The sequence below is a fragment of the Pongo pygmaeus genome, chromosome 6 (genome assembly GCF_028885625.2).
Source record: "Pongo pygmaeus isolate AG05252 chromosome 6, NHGRI_mPonPyg2-v2.0_pri, whole genome shotgun sequence".
Taxonomy (NCBI): Eukaryota; Metazoa; Chordata; class Mammalia; order Primates; family Hominidae; genus Pongo; species Pongo pygmaeus.
Genome location: NC_072379.2, coordinates 123,686,646 through 123,703,673, shown reverse-complemented (window position 1 = coordinate 123,703,673; position 17,028 = coordinate 123,686,646). Strand labels below are relative to the sequence as shown.

The following is a 17,028-nucleotide window of genomic DNA, read 5'->3' as shown; positions in this document are numbered from 1 at the left end:
CAGTGAGACCCATAGTACATCATTAGGTAAGTCATGAGAGATTTGATATAAAACTGTTTCTTGTTCCTCTGGAAGTCACCTTCCATTGTGTTGTGTTGAGGCAAATAAGAAGGAAACTCTTCAGAAGAAAAGTTGATTTAAAATCAGGACAATAATTTATAGTGCCTAGTGTGGAGATTACATGTGCACATCTCAGTGTAGATAAAAGTGTATAATTTGTAGATCATAAATACTCATTTAATGTAATATTAAGAAAATTTTATAATCATTTTAGAAACATGAATTTTTTTCCAGTAGCCTTCCAGGATGGTGGATAATGTTCCATATCCTTCAGGTATATAATCTGATCAAAATCCTCTAATTTCATAATGAGTATCCTGATTGAAGGTTATTTCCACTAAATTTCTCCACATCTGACTCTCTGAGTTGGAAAATTTTTTCATTCATTCAATACTTATTGAGCAACTAATGTGGTTCAGGCTCTGTGATATCCTGTGAGGATACTATCCCTGCCTCACGTATCTCAATCTAATGAGAGGTGCACACAATTTAAGAGACAGTTGGCAGATACTATATTAAGTATTGTGATGGGGAAGTACAGGTACATGGGGAAGGCTGTGTAACTCAGAGCAGAAGGAAAGCTTCCTGAGAGATGGGTTCTCTTAAGGCAAGACTTAAGGAATGATTAGGATTGGGAGAGTAACACAGGAAGAGGATGAAGTACAGAATCCTGCTTCAGGAAGAGGAACAAACATTTGCAAAAGCCTAGAGGTGGGAATGGGCATGGAAAGTTCAGTAAACCTGACATATCTCAGGTTATTGAAATATGGGGTGAGATAGAATGAGAAGGTTAAAAGAGAGGCTTGTGAGGAAAGCAGGTCCCAGATCATGAAAAACGTGTAAGTGATATTTAGGAATATGTAGTTTATTCCAGAAGCAACTAGAAGTCATTAAAGTGCTTTCAAAGCAGGAATGGCCATATTTGCATTATAGAAAGATAATTCTCATTGCAGTGCAGAGAATGAGTTGGAAAGGGAGTTTGGAAGCACTAGGGTCAGGAAGGCCAATGAGGATATTGCTGAGTAATCTCTGTGAGAGGTAATGGTGACCTAAACTGGGTTGGTGATAATGGAAATAGAGAGAAGAGTGGAGATTCCTGGAATATTTAAGAGGTATGATTGTAGGACCTGGAAGAAGAATCACTGAGGTCTAAACTGAGTTATAAAGGATGTGAATATCAAAATAATTTCATAGAAGTGGATTCAAAAGAACTGAGATCGCTGTGGAGTAAAAATTAATGTTTAATGGAAGTAACAGAATGCAAGAGCTGGAAGAGTGAGAATTTGTACTCAAATAGTGAACTTTCAGGTTAAGATTTCAGAGGTGGAGAAATAGCAGGTGATGATAAAGCCTAGGGTATGTTATTGAGTGTCTGTAACGAAAGTGGAACGGAGGTGAAGATCATTAAGATCACTGCAGACAGAAAGCCAAGGAAACGGTAGATGTAGTGCTGCACGAGATTTCCACTTTTTTTGAATTGTAAAATGAAGATTGAGGCAGAGATGAAAACTGCAAATCAGATCCTCAAGCTTTCAGTGAATGAGAATTACCAGGAGGTCAATTCATGAGAGGGTTAAGAAGGAATAGAAGTTTGTATAGACTAAATGATATCATACTAAAAGAACTTGTCTGTTACTCAGAAGAAACAGAAAAATTTCCTTCAGTGACATTCTTCTGACATCTCCCAGATGGAAGCTCATTAGTAGAGTAGTTGCTCTTACCCAAGTTACATCTTTGACATCTCTTTACCTGAGTTAACCTCTGCTGATTCATCACTTTATTATTCCTTTAAATTCCAGTTCTTCTGATGTCCTACCAGTGGTTTCTCCTATCCTAACATTAACAGCCCTTTGGAAATGTGTGCAAGTGTGTGTGCCTGTGTGTGTGTGTGTGTGTGTATGTGCCGAGTGGAGGTAAATGTCATTCTACCTGTACAGTTTTGTGTCTCGTTTTTGCTTCATAGAAATGATGATCCTTTGGGTCCAAAAGAGAAACAAAAACGAGGCATGTGCTGAGAGGTCAGCTAAATATGCAATGGACACAGACAAGCACCAAAGATTGAAAAGTAAAGTTAGAGGATCACAAAGAGCAGCGTTGGGAAGGAGAGATGTTGAGTTTCCACCCTGTTTTAGATAGACTGCTGTATTTGAGATTCTGGATTTTCAGGACTTCACTGGAGCCAGAATGAAATTATAGGTTTGCAGGAGTTAGTCTTTCTATTAACGAGTGGTATGGGGAAATGAAAGTGGGATGGAGAGGCAAACCAGGATTTACAGACACAATAGTCATGAGGGCCTCTCATTCCAAAAATAAATGCTGTAAAATGGGAAATTCAGGGTCTTCTACCCGACTGCAGACAGTGACATCATTGACAGCAAAAAATTATAGCTTATAATTTCTTTGCCCTTAGGGGCCCCTGCAATTTCCTTGTAATGGTTTTAGGTGTTAATTAATTGTTTTCAGCTTGGGATTCATTGAGCTTCCTGAATTTAAATACCGATGTCCCTTAACAGTTCTGGAAAAGCTTTAGCCATCATCTCTTCCAATGTCTCTGCTATTCTTTCTGGAACTTTGAATAGCTGCATATTTCATTTACTCTGTCATTTACTTTTCCTACTTGTGCTTTCACATTCTGGATAATTTCTTTTCCTGCAGATTCAATCATTCTCTTTTCAGCTATACAAATCTACTGTATAATCCTTTCTCTGGGTTTCTTCATTTTAAGGTTTATCTTTTCAATATCTTGAAGTTCTATTTTTAGAAAACTAAAGCCAGGACTAACTTAACTTAAAATTTCCCCTCAAACTTTCTTCAGACAAGAAAAATGGTGAAAATTTGAACTAAAGACTCACGAGAAACCTTGCTAATGGTTATAAATTCTCTAAGGAGGCACCAAGTTCTGGACAGACATATTTCTTTTTGATCCCTTTCTAAAGGAGAGGATTTACTTCTCATTCACCTTTGCTCCGATGGCTTAGTACTCTGGGGTCCAAGCTGTATTAAGGTTTTAGGCTTTATCTCCTTCCTCCTTCCACCCCAGTCCTGCCATGGGGTTGTCAGAAACCACTGAGAGCAAAGCTAATTTTGTCATTTACTGCCCAGTGTTTCTGCTTTCACTTCAGAGTTTCTGCTTTCACTTCAGAGTTGGGCTCTCTGCTCCTCAATTTTGAGCCAAATCAGCTAGGCATGTAAAAAGATTTTCTGTTGGTAAAGCTGGCACTCTTGTTTCAGTAGGAGGACCATGCTGGGTATCCAACTTGAGAGACGCTGAAGTGAAGCAGGCGGAAATCCGCTTCTGAGAGAGGGCTTCCTGAGAGTGATGGTGAAAGTCACTGGAAGTAATGGGAGCAGAGAGGGTTTGTACCAAGGCTCCTGAAATCACGCAGGATGAAGCAGAAATCTACTCTTTGACAAACATGGAGGTATGATCAGAAACTAAGACAATGGCGATAAAGAGAAGGCTGGCTTGTGTCAAGGAAGCATGATGTGTGTCTCAGAGAAAGAGTACATTGTATAATGGAGAACAAAATGCTTCTCATCAGCAACAAGACTGAGAGCTCTGCTCTAGAATACATATATATATATATAAAAATGCATTTATATGGTTAAAATATCCTTTTATTTAAAGTTAACAAATGCCAATCATACTTACTAGAGCAAATGATAATTTGAATGTTGTTTCTGAATTAAATGTTTTCTATTCCTTGGGAAAGAAAGAGAATTGCCAAAGCAAAACCAAAAACAAACAAAGAAAAGAACAACAGTGGAATATACTTATCATGGGAGGTAAAGTGGAATTACGGGAGTGCTTTATCCTTGGGGGAAAGAGGAGAGGGATAAAGTGGGTGGTTGAAATTATAAAGGAGAGAATGGGGACAATAAGGATAGGAGTATTAAAAGAAAAACTTCAGCCACATTCAATGTAAAGGAGTTTAATCGAGCAATGAACGATTCATGAATCAAGAAGCCCCCAGAATCACTGCAGATTCAGAGAGACTCCAGGGGTCCCTCAAGGCCGGAACAAATTTATAGGCAAAAAAAGTAAAATGAGGTATAGAAATCTACAGTGAGGTACAGAAACAGCTGGATTGGTTACGGCTTGGCATTTGCCTTATTGAACACAGTTTGAATGCTCGGCAGTGTATAACTGGTTGAAATATGGCTGCTGGGATTGGCCAAGACTCAGTGATTATTACAGGGCATACTCTTAAGTTTTCAATCTTGTCTACCTATTCAGTTAGGTTGCAGTTCATCCACAAGGATGCAAATATCAAGTATGGAGTCCTTCTCAGGCCATATTTAGTTTGATTTAATAAGAGATAGAAATGGCAGATAATATAATAGGCAAAAAAGAGAAAGAATGAATGTCAGATTATATAAAAGGGAAGAGAGACTAACAGAAAAATACACAATAAAGATGCTTGAAAAACTGAGAGATTACCTGAAGAAAAAACTAAATAGACCAAAGAAACATGTGGAGATGAGGAACAGAAAAGAAGAAAATGGGTTCAAAGGAGAGATGAGAAATGGAAATCTTGAGAAAGGGAAGGAAGTGCAATCAACAAATGTGTGTCTGTGACTTTTGGATTAGTTGTGAGGCTGTAGATGTATGTCTCCAAACAACATGATTTCCAGTCTTTGTGGGCATATACTGATTATCCATCCACAGGGAACTTCAGTGTTTCTTTCTTAGTAGTATAGAACAAATCGAGTAAGAGAGGAAGAGTGACCTTCCCATAGGCAGTGAAATGAACTTTCATAAATATTTGCTTATAATTTATTAGTTTGTATAGGATTTGACTTCCTCCTTAAAATTATTTAAATGACTTAAAAATGAATCCCTTGAATGGCATGTTATTTGAATAAATACCTAAAAGAAAAAAATATTTTTCTTACATTACCATGGACTCTACAAACTGGTATTGTTTAGATTCCTGTATAGGCAGGCCCTGTGAGATTTTAGTCCAATTTGTGACACATAATTAAGAGAAACATTAAATCCATTTATTTGAAGGAAAATAAAATCCCTCACTTAAAATCTGATTCTTTCATGAATACAAGGCTATGTACTTGAGAGTATTTTGAGATATATACTCTAGGTTTGCAAATTTGCAAAAAACAATCACTTAAAGGATTTCCCACATATGTTAGTTTTGAATGATGTTAACTTCATTCAAAATGTGTGATAATGGTTCCCTCAAAACTAACTTAGATTTAAGATGACAGTATTAGCGCATATCTAACTCCCTCTATGCAGATTGCCATTAACATGACAAAGTGGTTATTTAACAAAAATAAAAACAATTTTAAAGGAAAATAAACTCTTTACCAGTGCAGTTAAATATGAAATAGTAACAGTCATTCTCCACAAACATTGGGAGATTTCTACCCCATGTAGAGCAAGTAAAAGAGGAGCGAAAGAAGACCAAACTTAACCTGCCACCTCATAGCAAGTGTATCTGGGAATAAGCGGAGATCTCAATGTAACCCTTGGCGCTCACCATCTGGGAAGATCGGACCTTATCTGGTGCCCAGGACACAATGATCATGGTGCATACTCCTGACTTACTGTTTTCAGGTCACACACACACACACACACACACACACACACACACACACACACCTATCTTGGATAATTTTGGGCTGTCAGTCAAAACAAAGAAAATTGTATCTCCAAACAAAAAGTGTGCACCTCCTAATTTCCTCCAATTTATTGGATCTCTTAGCTGGTCATGATTTATCCCTTTTCCTCTTCCTTTGGACCCAAATGATGCAGAAAGGGATCTATACCAATGCCTGACAGACTCTGTTTCAAGCATAATTCTCACTTTCTACGATGGTATACACAGAAATGAAAAAGTTCATTTTCAGAATTATAAAAATGCATTCCAATTCACAACAAGAAAAGTATAAATATTTTTGTCTTAAAATGAATGCAACAAACAGGAGGAAACTTTAGAAAATGTTTTTTTCATTTTGTTTAATAAATATGTATCATAACCATAAGTAATATCCAAAATATTTTCAATATAGCAACCAAATGATATCTATTCAAAATCATCTAGGATATCTCTCTATAGTTCCCTCCCTCTTATGCTTAAACCCACAGGGCAGCATTGGAATCAAAGGATGTGAGTTCAAGTCTTGGCTCTTCAAATTCTATCAGGTAAGTCTTCTCCAAAATGTTGTTTAGTACTTTCATCTTTAAAAATGAGAAAAAGTATTCTAAGTTATTATATGCTTGGCAGTTAATATGAAAATTATATGCAGTGACATAAAAATGCTAATCCCGTGGAAAATTCTAAATACATTTTACTCTCTTTTTTCTTCTCTTTTCCTTCTTTCCACCTTCACCTTTTTGATTACTATTTTTTTCTTCTCCACCTCACAACTACATTATATACATACATATACATATGTATATATATAGAATTTTCTTACACCCATCCCATTCTCTATACTGAAGCCTTGCCATTTAAGTTAATCTCTGCCCAGATCTGACCAAATTCACTTGTCTTCATTCTACTTATCCTCTTTTGACTCTCTGTTGTCTCTCACATCAAAAGCTAGTATTTCTCCTTTTGGGGCTCTTTTCTTGTTGGCATTTTATATGCTATCCCGGCTCTGTTAACTCTTAACTTCAGTTCCACACAAAATTCATTAACCAGTAGTGTACTCAAGAAATGGCAAAGCGGCCGGGCGCGGTTGCTCACGCCTGTAATCCCAGCACTTTGGGAGGCCGAGACGGGCGGATCACGAGGTCGGGAGATCGAGACCATCCTGGCTAACACGGTGAAACCCCGTCTCTACTAAAAATACAAAAAAAATTATCCGGGCGTAGTGGCGGGCGCCTTTAGTTCCAGCTACTCGGGAGGTTGAGGCAGAAGAATGGCGTGAACCTGGGAGGCGGAGCTTGCAGTGAGCCGAGATCACGCCACTGCACTCCAGCCTGGGCGACAGAGCGAGACTCCGTCTAAAAAAAGAAAAAGAAAAAGAAATATCAAAGCAGTGTCAGAGAAATCATAGTTGTTAATAAATCATTTAGTCTGAAATGTACAGGGTAGCAGTTAATACCATGGGGTCTGGAGCCAGACCTTGGCTGAAAATACAGCTCCACCACTTCCTGGCAGTGTGAGTTTGGTCAAGTTATTTAACTCTTTTGGCCTCAATTTGCTTAAATTTCCTTGAAGTCTTGAAGTTTAAAGGGGATAAGGAATGTAATGCAATCAGCACAGTGCCTAGTAGATAATAGTAGCTAACATTTGTGGAACACTCAATAAATGTTAATTCATATTAATTTGGGGATTTTCCAATTCAGTGTGAGAATTAAATAAAGCACAGGTGAGGGACATTACTGAGAATTGCTTTAATTACTTTTTTGTTTCTGTTTTCATCTCATTCTTTTTCATAACAACTCCTTTCTTTTATTTAAAACCTTGTAAAGTTCCTAATAAATGTGAAAAGAACTTTCATGTTTGAGATTCAGAAACTGTAGTACTTCTTCAAATATTTATAAACAGAGAAAAATAATTCTGTCAGTATGGCCACTTAGATTGTATTAGACTGTTCTCACGCTGCTCTGAAGAAATACCTGAGACTGGGTAATTTATTAGGAAAAGAAATTGACTGACAGTTTTGCATGGCTAGGGAGGCCTCCGGAAACCTACAATCATGGCAGAAGGCATCTCTTCAGAGGGTGGCAGGAGAGAGAATGAGTGCCAGGAGGGGAAATGTCAGAGGCTTATAAAACCATCAGATCTCATGAGAGCTCCCTCACTATCACGAGAACAGCATGGGGGAAACCGCTCCCACGATTCAATTAGCTCCCATGGGTCCCTCCCACAGTGCCGAGGGATTATGGGATTACAATTCAAGATGAGATTTCGGTGGGGACACAAAGCCAAACCATATCATAGATATACTCATTTGAATTCTGAAGACATGCCTAAAAACTATATACTAGAATGAGTAATATAACATGTTGCAGATGAAGGTGACAGGAAAGGTTTTGAGTAAAAAAGTGTTTTTTTACTTCTAGCATTTTGAATTTTTCTATTTCATATTTGACCTCTTATCAACAAGTGAAAAGTATTAATCTGGCAAGCATTAATTAAAACTCTTAACTTCAATATTTCTATAGGTAAGTCAGATCTTTCTGTGGTTTGTGTAATTTTCATTGCAAGGCTAAAGATTTAAATTTGGCATTCATACTTCTGTCAAAATTCATTTTAAGTCATACATAAACATGTCATTTGCATGTTGATTAACTGCCACAATTTCCTCTGTAGCAATCTCACTTTGGAAGTGCATATAAATCACAGCTGAACAGATTTCTATTAGTTCCAAAAGCACATACGAAGTAATTGTTGTTTTTCTGAAGAAAATCTGTAGTCAATGTGCAAATTATACATTTTGTTTATACAAGCAATCTAGAATGGATGTTTTAATTATGCATTTGTTTATATATAAAACTTGGAATTACAAATCAAGGACTATAAATATAGAAAAAAATCTATCCAAACTAAAGTGCAAACTTCACGTGATCAGATTAAACAGTTTGGCTTCTGGAAGCAGTTAGCCTACTCAGGCAATCTGATCCAGTAGCATTACCTTCTGCGAGGCAGGAGAGGGAGCTCTTCCCCACAGTATTCTGGACTAATCTTGCAGAAAAAAATCAGGTGCCAGAAGGCAGCCCAGTCAGAGAAAACACCCTACAAGTTCAAGCAGCATCTTGGCAATGCTATGTTTGGAGACCATGAGAAACATAGTTAGGTCCTTTCTTGAGTTTATGAAGGTTTTCAGAGATTCCAAATAGTTTTGGAGGAAGACTAAAGTTACAGCATCCACTCAGAACTTCAAAAAAAAAAAAAAAAAAGGAAGGCTTTCCATTTAGTAAGCTCGTCCAAATGCACTCAGCCTACAATCTGAAGTCTGCTTACGGACAAACTACACTAACCTGGAGAGCGCCTTTTGGACCAGCTTCCTCTGGGCAAGTCATTAAGGCTGCTGAGTTAGGAAAGCCTTTACTCCTGGGTAAGTTTCTAGGAGGTGGAAGATGCCACAGCTGTGAATATGTGGTGGACCTTTACTTTGGATTCTGGATCCCTTCCTGCACATATCTCTCGTGAGTTCTAAAATACAAAAAAAAAAAAAAAAAAGAATGATTTGGGCTATTTATTTCTGGAATTCAACAATTAGAATTATGCGTTTTTTAAATTCAGATTTAATTTGCACTACAATTGTTGTGAGCCTCCCTTTTTTACTAAAAGCATTATGGATAGCATGGAAATATTTATTTTAGTAAACAGTTATAGTTAGTGAGGTTGCATACTCCTCCGTCTTAAGACTGAGTAACTACGTAGTGACTATATTAATAACAGGTGGGTATTTTTTTTAAAGAACAATTTTCTGAGTTAGTTCTATGTTTACCCACAGAAACTTTGAGGTGCTCATCTATCACAATCACTGTCATTAATGACAAAAGTAGAAGCATTATGCTATTGCTTTCAGAAAGTCAATGGACATTTCTTAGTTTCAGCAATGAGCTAAAAATAAAATCAGGGTTGATATTGAGTTGTGATAAAATGAACAGTTCACATTAATTTTTCTCAGGAATAAATAAAAACATAATCAGTAAACATATGTTATCATGTTGAAATAATAATTTTTTTATTGTTGTTTGATTTTTTTTTTTGAGATGAAGTCTCGCTCTGTCACCTAGGCTGGAGTGCAGTGGCATGATCTCAGCTCACTGCAGCCTCCACCTCCCTGGTTAAAACGATGCTCGTGCCTCAGCCTCCTGAGCAACTAGGGCTACAGGCACGTGCCACCATGCCCAGCTAATTTTTTATATGTTTAGTAGAGACAGAGTTTTACCGTGTTAGCCAGGATGGTCTCGATCTCCTGACCTCGTGATCTGCCCGCCTCGACCTCCCAAAGTGCTGGGATTACAGGCGGGAGCCATCGCGCCCAGCCAATGATGGTATGTTTTAATAGATTTCTAACATTCACAAAATAATTGAAGAGGGCATGTATGTTTTGAGGGAAAAGTAAGAAAAATGAAAGCATATATTAGATAGATAGATAGATAGAGATACATACACACATGACCAGATAAGGCAGTGTGGTGAAATAGAAAGTAAAGGATAAGAAATGGGGAAGAAAAATAGTTTATGAGTGATAGGCCAGTAAAAATTCTCTTCCATTTTTCTCATGGCAAAGTTCCTTCCTGGTTTCTTGAATTAAAAGGAAGAAAATTGTTATGTGAGAAATATTTCTGTCACATGGAAATACATTTTGTTTTATTTCCATATTGAATGAGGAACATGAATTCCTTCAGTCAGAATGTCAAAGATAATTTTTTCAGAAACTAATATATATATTTTATTAAGCAATTTTTTCCAGAATGTTTTCAAGGTTAGCATGCTGCCATTTTGCCTGGTCTGCTCAGCTCCAGACAACTGGGTGATTTATTTCCTGAGTCCAGGGATGTGTCTTTTGCGGCTTCCTCCTCCTCTACGTTTTTGGCCACTTCTTCCCTCTACCGTCATCTCCATCTCTCCCTAAGTCAACACTCTTCTTCCTTCTTCAATGCCTCTTAATTCACTTACTTCCTCTATCATTGTTCTCCGTGTGTTTCTTGGCTTTTTCTCTCTGCCATTCATATTCTATATTTTTCTCTCTCACTTTCCCTTTTTCCTTTTTTCTTCCTGCATTGCGAGCAATATAAAGTAGACCTATGAGTTTTAAAAGATTTGGTATGTAAATTAATAAAATTTTGTGGTTTTTTTCTAATTTCAAAGTAGGGTGATTTTAATTTAAAAACAACAGTCAAACTGAGGCAGGATAAGTAAGATTAGGGAGCTGTATTAGTTCATTTTCACACAGCTATAAAGAACTACCTGAGACTGGGTAATTGATGAAGAAAAGAGGTTTATTGACTCATAGTTCTGCAGGCTGTCCAGGAAGCCTGGCTGGGAGGCCTCAGGAAACTTACAATCATGGTGGAAGGCAAAGGGGAAGCAAGTAGGTCTTATCATGGAGGAGCAGGAGAGAAAGAGAGAAAGGGGAAGTGCCACACACTTTTAAACAACAGGATCTCATGAGAACTCACTCACTATCATGAGAACAGCAAGGGGGAAATCAGTTCCCATGATTCAATCACTTCCCACCAGGCCCCTCCTCTGATATGTGGGGATTATAATTCAAGATGAGATTTGGTTGGGGCCACAGAGCCAAATCATATCGGGGCCATACTGACTTGTCCCCTTGTGTGAAGCCCCACGGGCCCCTCCACAGACAGCCCTACATCCCTTGCATCCTCATGTGCATCAGCACCTCTTTTGCAAGGTAAGCAGTCCTACAGGATACCAGCAGACCACCAACCAGATGGTTACAAGTTCCTGACATCCAGTGTGGCCTGGGAAAGAGAACAAGTTTCTTATTCCTGATGGAATTTCCCCATTCTCCAACCAATCAGCACCAAAAGCCCAAGAAGCTATTAGGTACAAATTCCTGCCTTGGGGGAAGGGAAGGGGGAGGAGAAAGGAAAGGAGGTGGCCAGGGACTTCTCTGGTGTCCTGCATATGCAGCTAGAATCAAGGTTTAGCTTTTAGTAAATTTTTCCTTATTTTAATAATTAAAAAAAGCACCCCTAGGTGGAGATTTTATATGCTAATGATACACATGATTTGTGTTAGGGCATGATACATGCGATGTGTGTTACAGCTAAGCGCATGCTCCAGCTGCAGGTCTGCCTTTGCATATTTGACCCTCCCGGGTTGTATTTTATGAAAATGTATGTACAGCTCCCATAAAAGGAATTCCTTTGAGGCACTAGCTGCTGTCTGCCTCTGAGTAGCTTGCTCTGCCTCTCAGAATGCACTTTTGCTTTGCAATAACTAAACTTTGCTTACTCTTACTTTAGGCTCGCTCTCAAGTTCTTTTGTGTGGTGAAGTCAAGAATCTGTACCTGCTCACCAGCAACAAAACCACAGTGAAGTAAGGATAGGTGTGATGTGTGTGTGTGCATGACCACACATGTGTGTGCATGCATGATGTACATGTGTGTTGTTAATGTTGCTTAGAATATTCTCCTCCTTCACCATCTGACAGTCTCTGGTTCCTCTGGTTCATCCTTCAGAGTTTAGTTCAAATTTCCTTGAAAGTCATTTCTGTATGCTCCCCTACTCCCAATTTAAATTATACCTTTCTACTACACTCCCTTAATAATGACCATTTCTCAAGTTTCTGTTATATGCCATAGTTGTGCTTCAGACCTTATAAATATTATCTCATTCTGACAACAACTCTTTAAGTATGTCTCATCACCATTAATTTACAAATGAGGAACCATGGCTCAGAGAGGCCAAGGAATTTGTCTCAAGTACTCTGGGCAAATACTCTCCTGCCTCTAGGCCTTAGTACTTGCTGTTTCCTTTGCCTGAAATGCTCTGACTCCAGATCTTGGCATGGTTGGCTTCTTATTTCTAGTCATCTTTCTACTCAAAAGTCATCTCTTTGGAGAAGCCTTCCTTGATTACCCAATCTAAATAATTCTGTATCGTATCTGCCTGTTTTATTTCTTCTTTACCTTCTGAAAGTAACTTGTCTGTTTACTTGTGATGGTTAATATTGAGTATCGACTTGACTGGATTGAAGGATGCAAAGTATTGATCCTGGGTGTGTCTGTGAGTGTGCTGCCAAAGGAGATTAACATTTGAGTCAGTGGACTGGGAGAGGCCGACCCACCCTCAAACTGGAAGGGCACCAGCTAATCAGCTGCCAGCACGGCTAGAATAAAGCAGGCAGAAGTTGAAAGGACTTGACTTGCTGAGTCTTCCAGCCTTCATCTTTCTCCTGTGCTGGATGCTTCCTGCCCTTGAACATTAGACTTCAAGTTCTTTAGCTTTTGGACTCTTGGACTTACACCAGTGGTTTGCCAGGGGCTCTTGGGCCTTTGGCCTCAGACTGAAGGCTGCACTGTCAGCTAGCCTATTTTTGAGGTTTTGGGACTCGGACTGGCGTCCTTGCTCCTCAGCTTGCAGAGGGCCTATTGTGGGACTTTACCTTGTGATTGTGTGAGTAAATATTCCTTAATAAACTCCTCTTCATATATACATATATCCTATTAGTTCTGTCTCTCTAGAGAACTCTGACTAATATAATTGTTGACTTATATATTGCTCATCTATTCCACTAGTTTTAAACAAGCATAAGAGGAAGGAGCTGGTCAACCTCCTTCTCCACTGTACCCTCAGCTCCTGGAACAGTGTCTGGGGTTATCATAGATGCTCAGAAAGTATATAATGAATAAAGAAGTGAATGAATAAATAAATAGAGAAATCTTAGACTTGGCCCTGTGATGTTTCTACTTCATGTTCTTTCCACCTCATCTTAATAGTCTGTATATCATTTAAGATTGTTTACACTGAAATACCCCTATCCTTAAAAAGTTATGCTAATACTAATTATATTATGTCAGGGTTCTCCAGAGAAACAGAACCAATAGGCTGTGTATGTGTGTGTGTGTGTGTGTGTGCATGTGTTGTGTAGAAAGAGAGAGAAATTTACTTTGAAAAATTGGCTCACTAAATTATAGAGGCTGGCAAGTTCAAAACCTGCAGCGGGTGGCCAACAGGCAGGAGGTCTAGAGAAGAGCTGGTATTGCAGTTGAAATCTAAAGGCAGTCTGCTGACAGAATCCTCTCTTGCTTGGGAAGGGCAGTCTTTTGTTCTATTTAGACCTTCAACTGATTGGATGGGGCCCACCCACAGAGGGCAATCTGCTTTGATCAAAGTCCACCAATTTAGATTTCAGTCTCATCCAAAACACCCTCACAGAAACATCACTTATATTCCTCAAATAACTAAACCACATTTTTTTCACCTTAATGAAGTAATGAAATAATTTAAATCAATATGCATTTGAAAATTTAAAAATTTAAGTATTAAGTGGCAATGACACACAGGACTCTGCTAGACGCTGGCCTTAAATAGGTGAATGAAATGGACACATTTCCTGTATTCATAGAGCTTATTTGATGGTAAAATAAACATATTCATATTATCATATGTGATTTTCTTGTGTAACATCAAAAGAAACAATCTAAATTTTCTCCACACAGTGTCAAGATTACACATTTATAGAATTGGTTTTTGTTTCTCTTCACGCTGTAAGTGTGTCTTCAGCCTTCTTACCCTTTCCTAACAGTTTCATATGCAAAGGGCACAGTTGTGTTTATTAGAACCTCAATATTATTGCTGGTTAATTTGGATGAGTGACTGTTACGCTTAGGGCTTCAGTGTCTTTTTTTATAAAATGAGTGTAATACTTTCTATATTGTCACAATGGGACGGGAATGCAGTCAACAGAAAGATATAAGATTTTAATGGCAAATGGTTAGGAAACTTAGAGAGGCAGAAAAAACAGAGAACAGACACATAAAACAGGAGTTAGCACAGTGAAGTTTCAGAGGCAGTTGTGACTTCTCATATGACCTCAGCATTGCAGTGAAATTACGTAGCTTCAGATGATACTGCCTAAATGGAGTAAGAATACCATCAGGTAGGAGAAGCTTCCTTTGCCTTTCTCTAGTTTTTTTTTTTTTCTCATGGTATCAGCTAGGCTGTTCTGGAAATTCTGGCTACATGCCTGCTTCCTCACTAGGTGCAAATAACTACTGCAAAACAAAATTAGCACCTTCTCGAGTGTTTACATAGAGGTGGGATGAAGTGAGGTTCTGTTACTCACACTCAGGCTTCAGCAGGTCTGGGCTTCAAGCTCTGTGAGTTCCCCTCCTGCAAACAACTAGCTCACAAAGATAATATGAAATGTTGGGAACACCTAGCACATAACATGCACTCAATCAGTTAAAAACCGGAATGTTATGACATGTATAATTTTGTCCCTAATTCTATAGATATATTACTATATTACCAGATTGACTTGAAATGATAATATTCTATGAGTTGATTTCTTTTTATTACTAAAGTCACTCATAACAGCAAGTTATTGTTATTGTCATTCTATATGTTATTATTCAGTGCGTTATTCAGCATGCTACACCCAGAATATATTCAGAATTTTTATATTTCTAACCTCTTGTGCATTTACTATTCCTAAGTTCCTGGGAATAAAGGGGGGGACTATTCTTCTTTGCATGTAACTAATACTGGCGGGTACAGAATATTTTACTCATTATATTGATCAGGAACAAGAGTGTAATATACATGCTTAAAGGTGATTCAAATATTTAATTGGTTTTAATAGGAAGGCGGTTTTCCTTGATTCTCTTCATGTTAAGAATAGCAAATTATACTATCTCTGAATACAAATTGTACATTTTAAAAAGCCATTCAGTTGCGTTGTGTTACATTAAAAAAATGCAAAACTTGTGAGTGTTTTTTTATGTAGACTTATTTGTACTTTACACAGTCTAGATGTAAAACCACTTTATATTCAATCCCAGTACTCTTACCATGTGCAGAAACTGTTAACAGGATAGCTGTCTGTTGGTAAAATTAAGAGATGATTTAATAAAGAATAAAAACAAATCTGATCATGTCATGTCTCTCAAACAGCATGACACCCCCACAAGCAGACACACATGCAGAAACATGCCCTTTAAATGCTTCATTGACTTTATTTCTCTCTCAGGGTAGAGACAGACTCTGTATCATGCCTCTGAGGCCCTTTAGGATGCGGATCCCCCATGTCTTCAGCCCCATTCATGCCACAGTGCCTTGGCACTCTCTGTGTTAGCCACAATGGCCTCTTTTCAGCCCCCTCAACTGATCATACCCTTTCCTGCCACCATGCCTTAGGACATGGGTGTTTCCTCTGCTCACAATAACTTTTCCCCTCCCTGCTTAGTTAATATCTAAGGGTCCTTCAGAACTTCTTTATATAAGTTGTTTTCAATTTCTGGTTTAGTTAAAATACTCCAATCATAGATTCTAGGCACCACATATCTCTCCTTCAAATCTGTGCCCACTGCAATTCCTCATGTGCTTATAGGAACTTTTAATTAGTATGCCTGCCTCCCCATCCTCATTAAACTGTGTGGGCTCCGCAGGATAGAGATACAGTCCTTGTTGGTTTCTGCTCATCATTGCATTCCCCAGTGCCTAGCACTGTGCCTTGCAGTAGTAGAGATTGACAAATATTTGTATCAAAAAAATGAAAAATGAGCATGAGCTGTGTGTGAATGAAATCATTGTAATGTTGGCCAAGTTTCCACAATATATATTTGTGCAGTTGAACTATCAGAAGACATAATACATGGTTTAATTTATTTGTTTGAAATATTAAAATCAAAAGATTTTTGTGAATGAAGTGCTAATAGTTTCTGCCCTTGCTTTGAATTCCTTAGGGCAGCTACTAATTTGCTAAATGCATTTTATGAAAATGTTTGCATTTTCTTTTATTTTTATTTGTGTTCTTGTCATCCTTAGGGAGCAGAATGCCTGTCTGACTCACCCTGACAGATCAGCTATGGCAGGTCTGCTGTTGTAGAAAATTCTCCACCCCAGGGGCTTTATCTCTCTTGCAGGGAAGGCTCATGAGCAAATGCTGTCATTAGCAACATGCATTGTTAAAGACATATAGTGAGAAAATATGTCAGGCATTGTTTCAATGTACCAACTTTAGTAGAAAATCATGAAGAATTTTTGAGATATTAACTGTAGATTAAAATAACCTTTAACCTAAATACTGAGAATTTCCCTTAGCATTTTGATTTTCTTTTTGTCTTTCTTGGCCATCTTTTAAAAATTAAATAATTTGCTTTCGTTTTTCTGGGAAAAATGCTTTTATCTGAGGATTTTTCTAAGCTGTACCATTAGAGTTCACTTCCCTTTTTACATAGCCTATTTCATACATATTGGTTTAAAATCATCAAAAGAGCCGGGCGTGGTGGCTCACGCCTGTAATCCCAGCACTTTGGGAGGCTGAGGCAGGTGGATTGCC

The 17,028-nt window shown here is 38.1% G+C and overlaps 1 protein-coding gene across 1 annotated transcript; it reads left to right on the top strand.

Annotated features, from left to right (window-relative positions):
* Nucleotides 1-3,215: 3,215 nt before the first annotated feature.
* LOC129041295 (uncharacterized protein encoded by LINC03043) lies at nt 3,216-16,784 on the top strand. Its single transcript, XM_054496750.1, has 4 exons — nt 3,216-3,482; nt 6,170-6,226; nt 11,987-12,060; nt 16,515-16,784. Exons 1-4 carry the CDS (start codon nt 3,402-3,404, stop codon nt 16,573-16,575), a joined length of 273 nt encoding a protein of 90 aa, XP_054352725.1. The 5' UTR covers nt 3,216-3,401; the 3' UTR covers nt 16,576-16,784.
* Nucleotides 16,785-17,028: the final 244 nt, after the last annotated feature.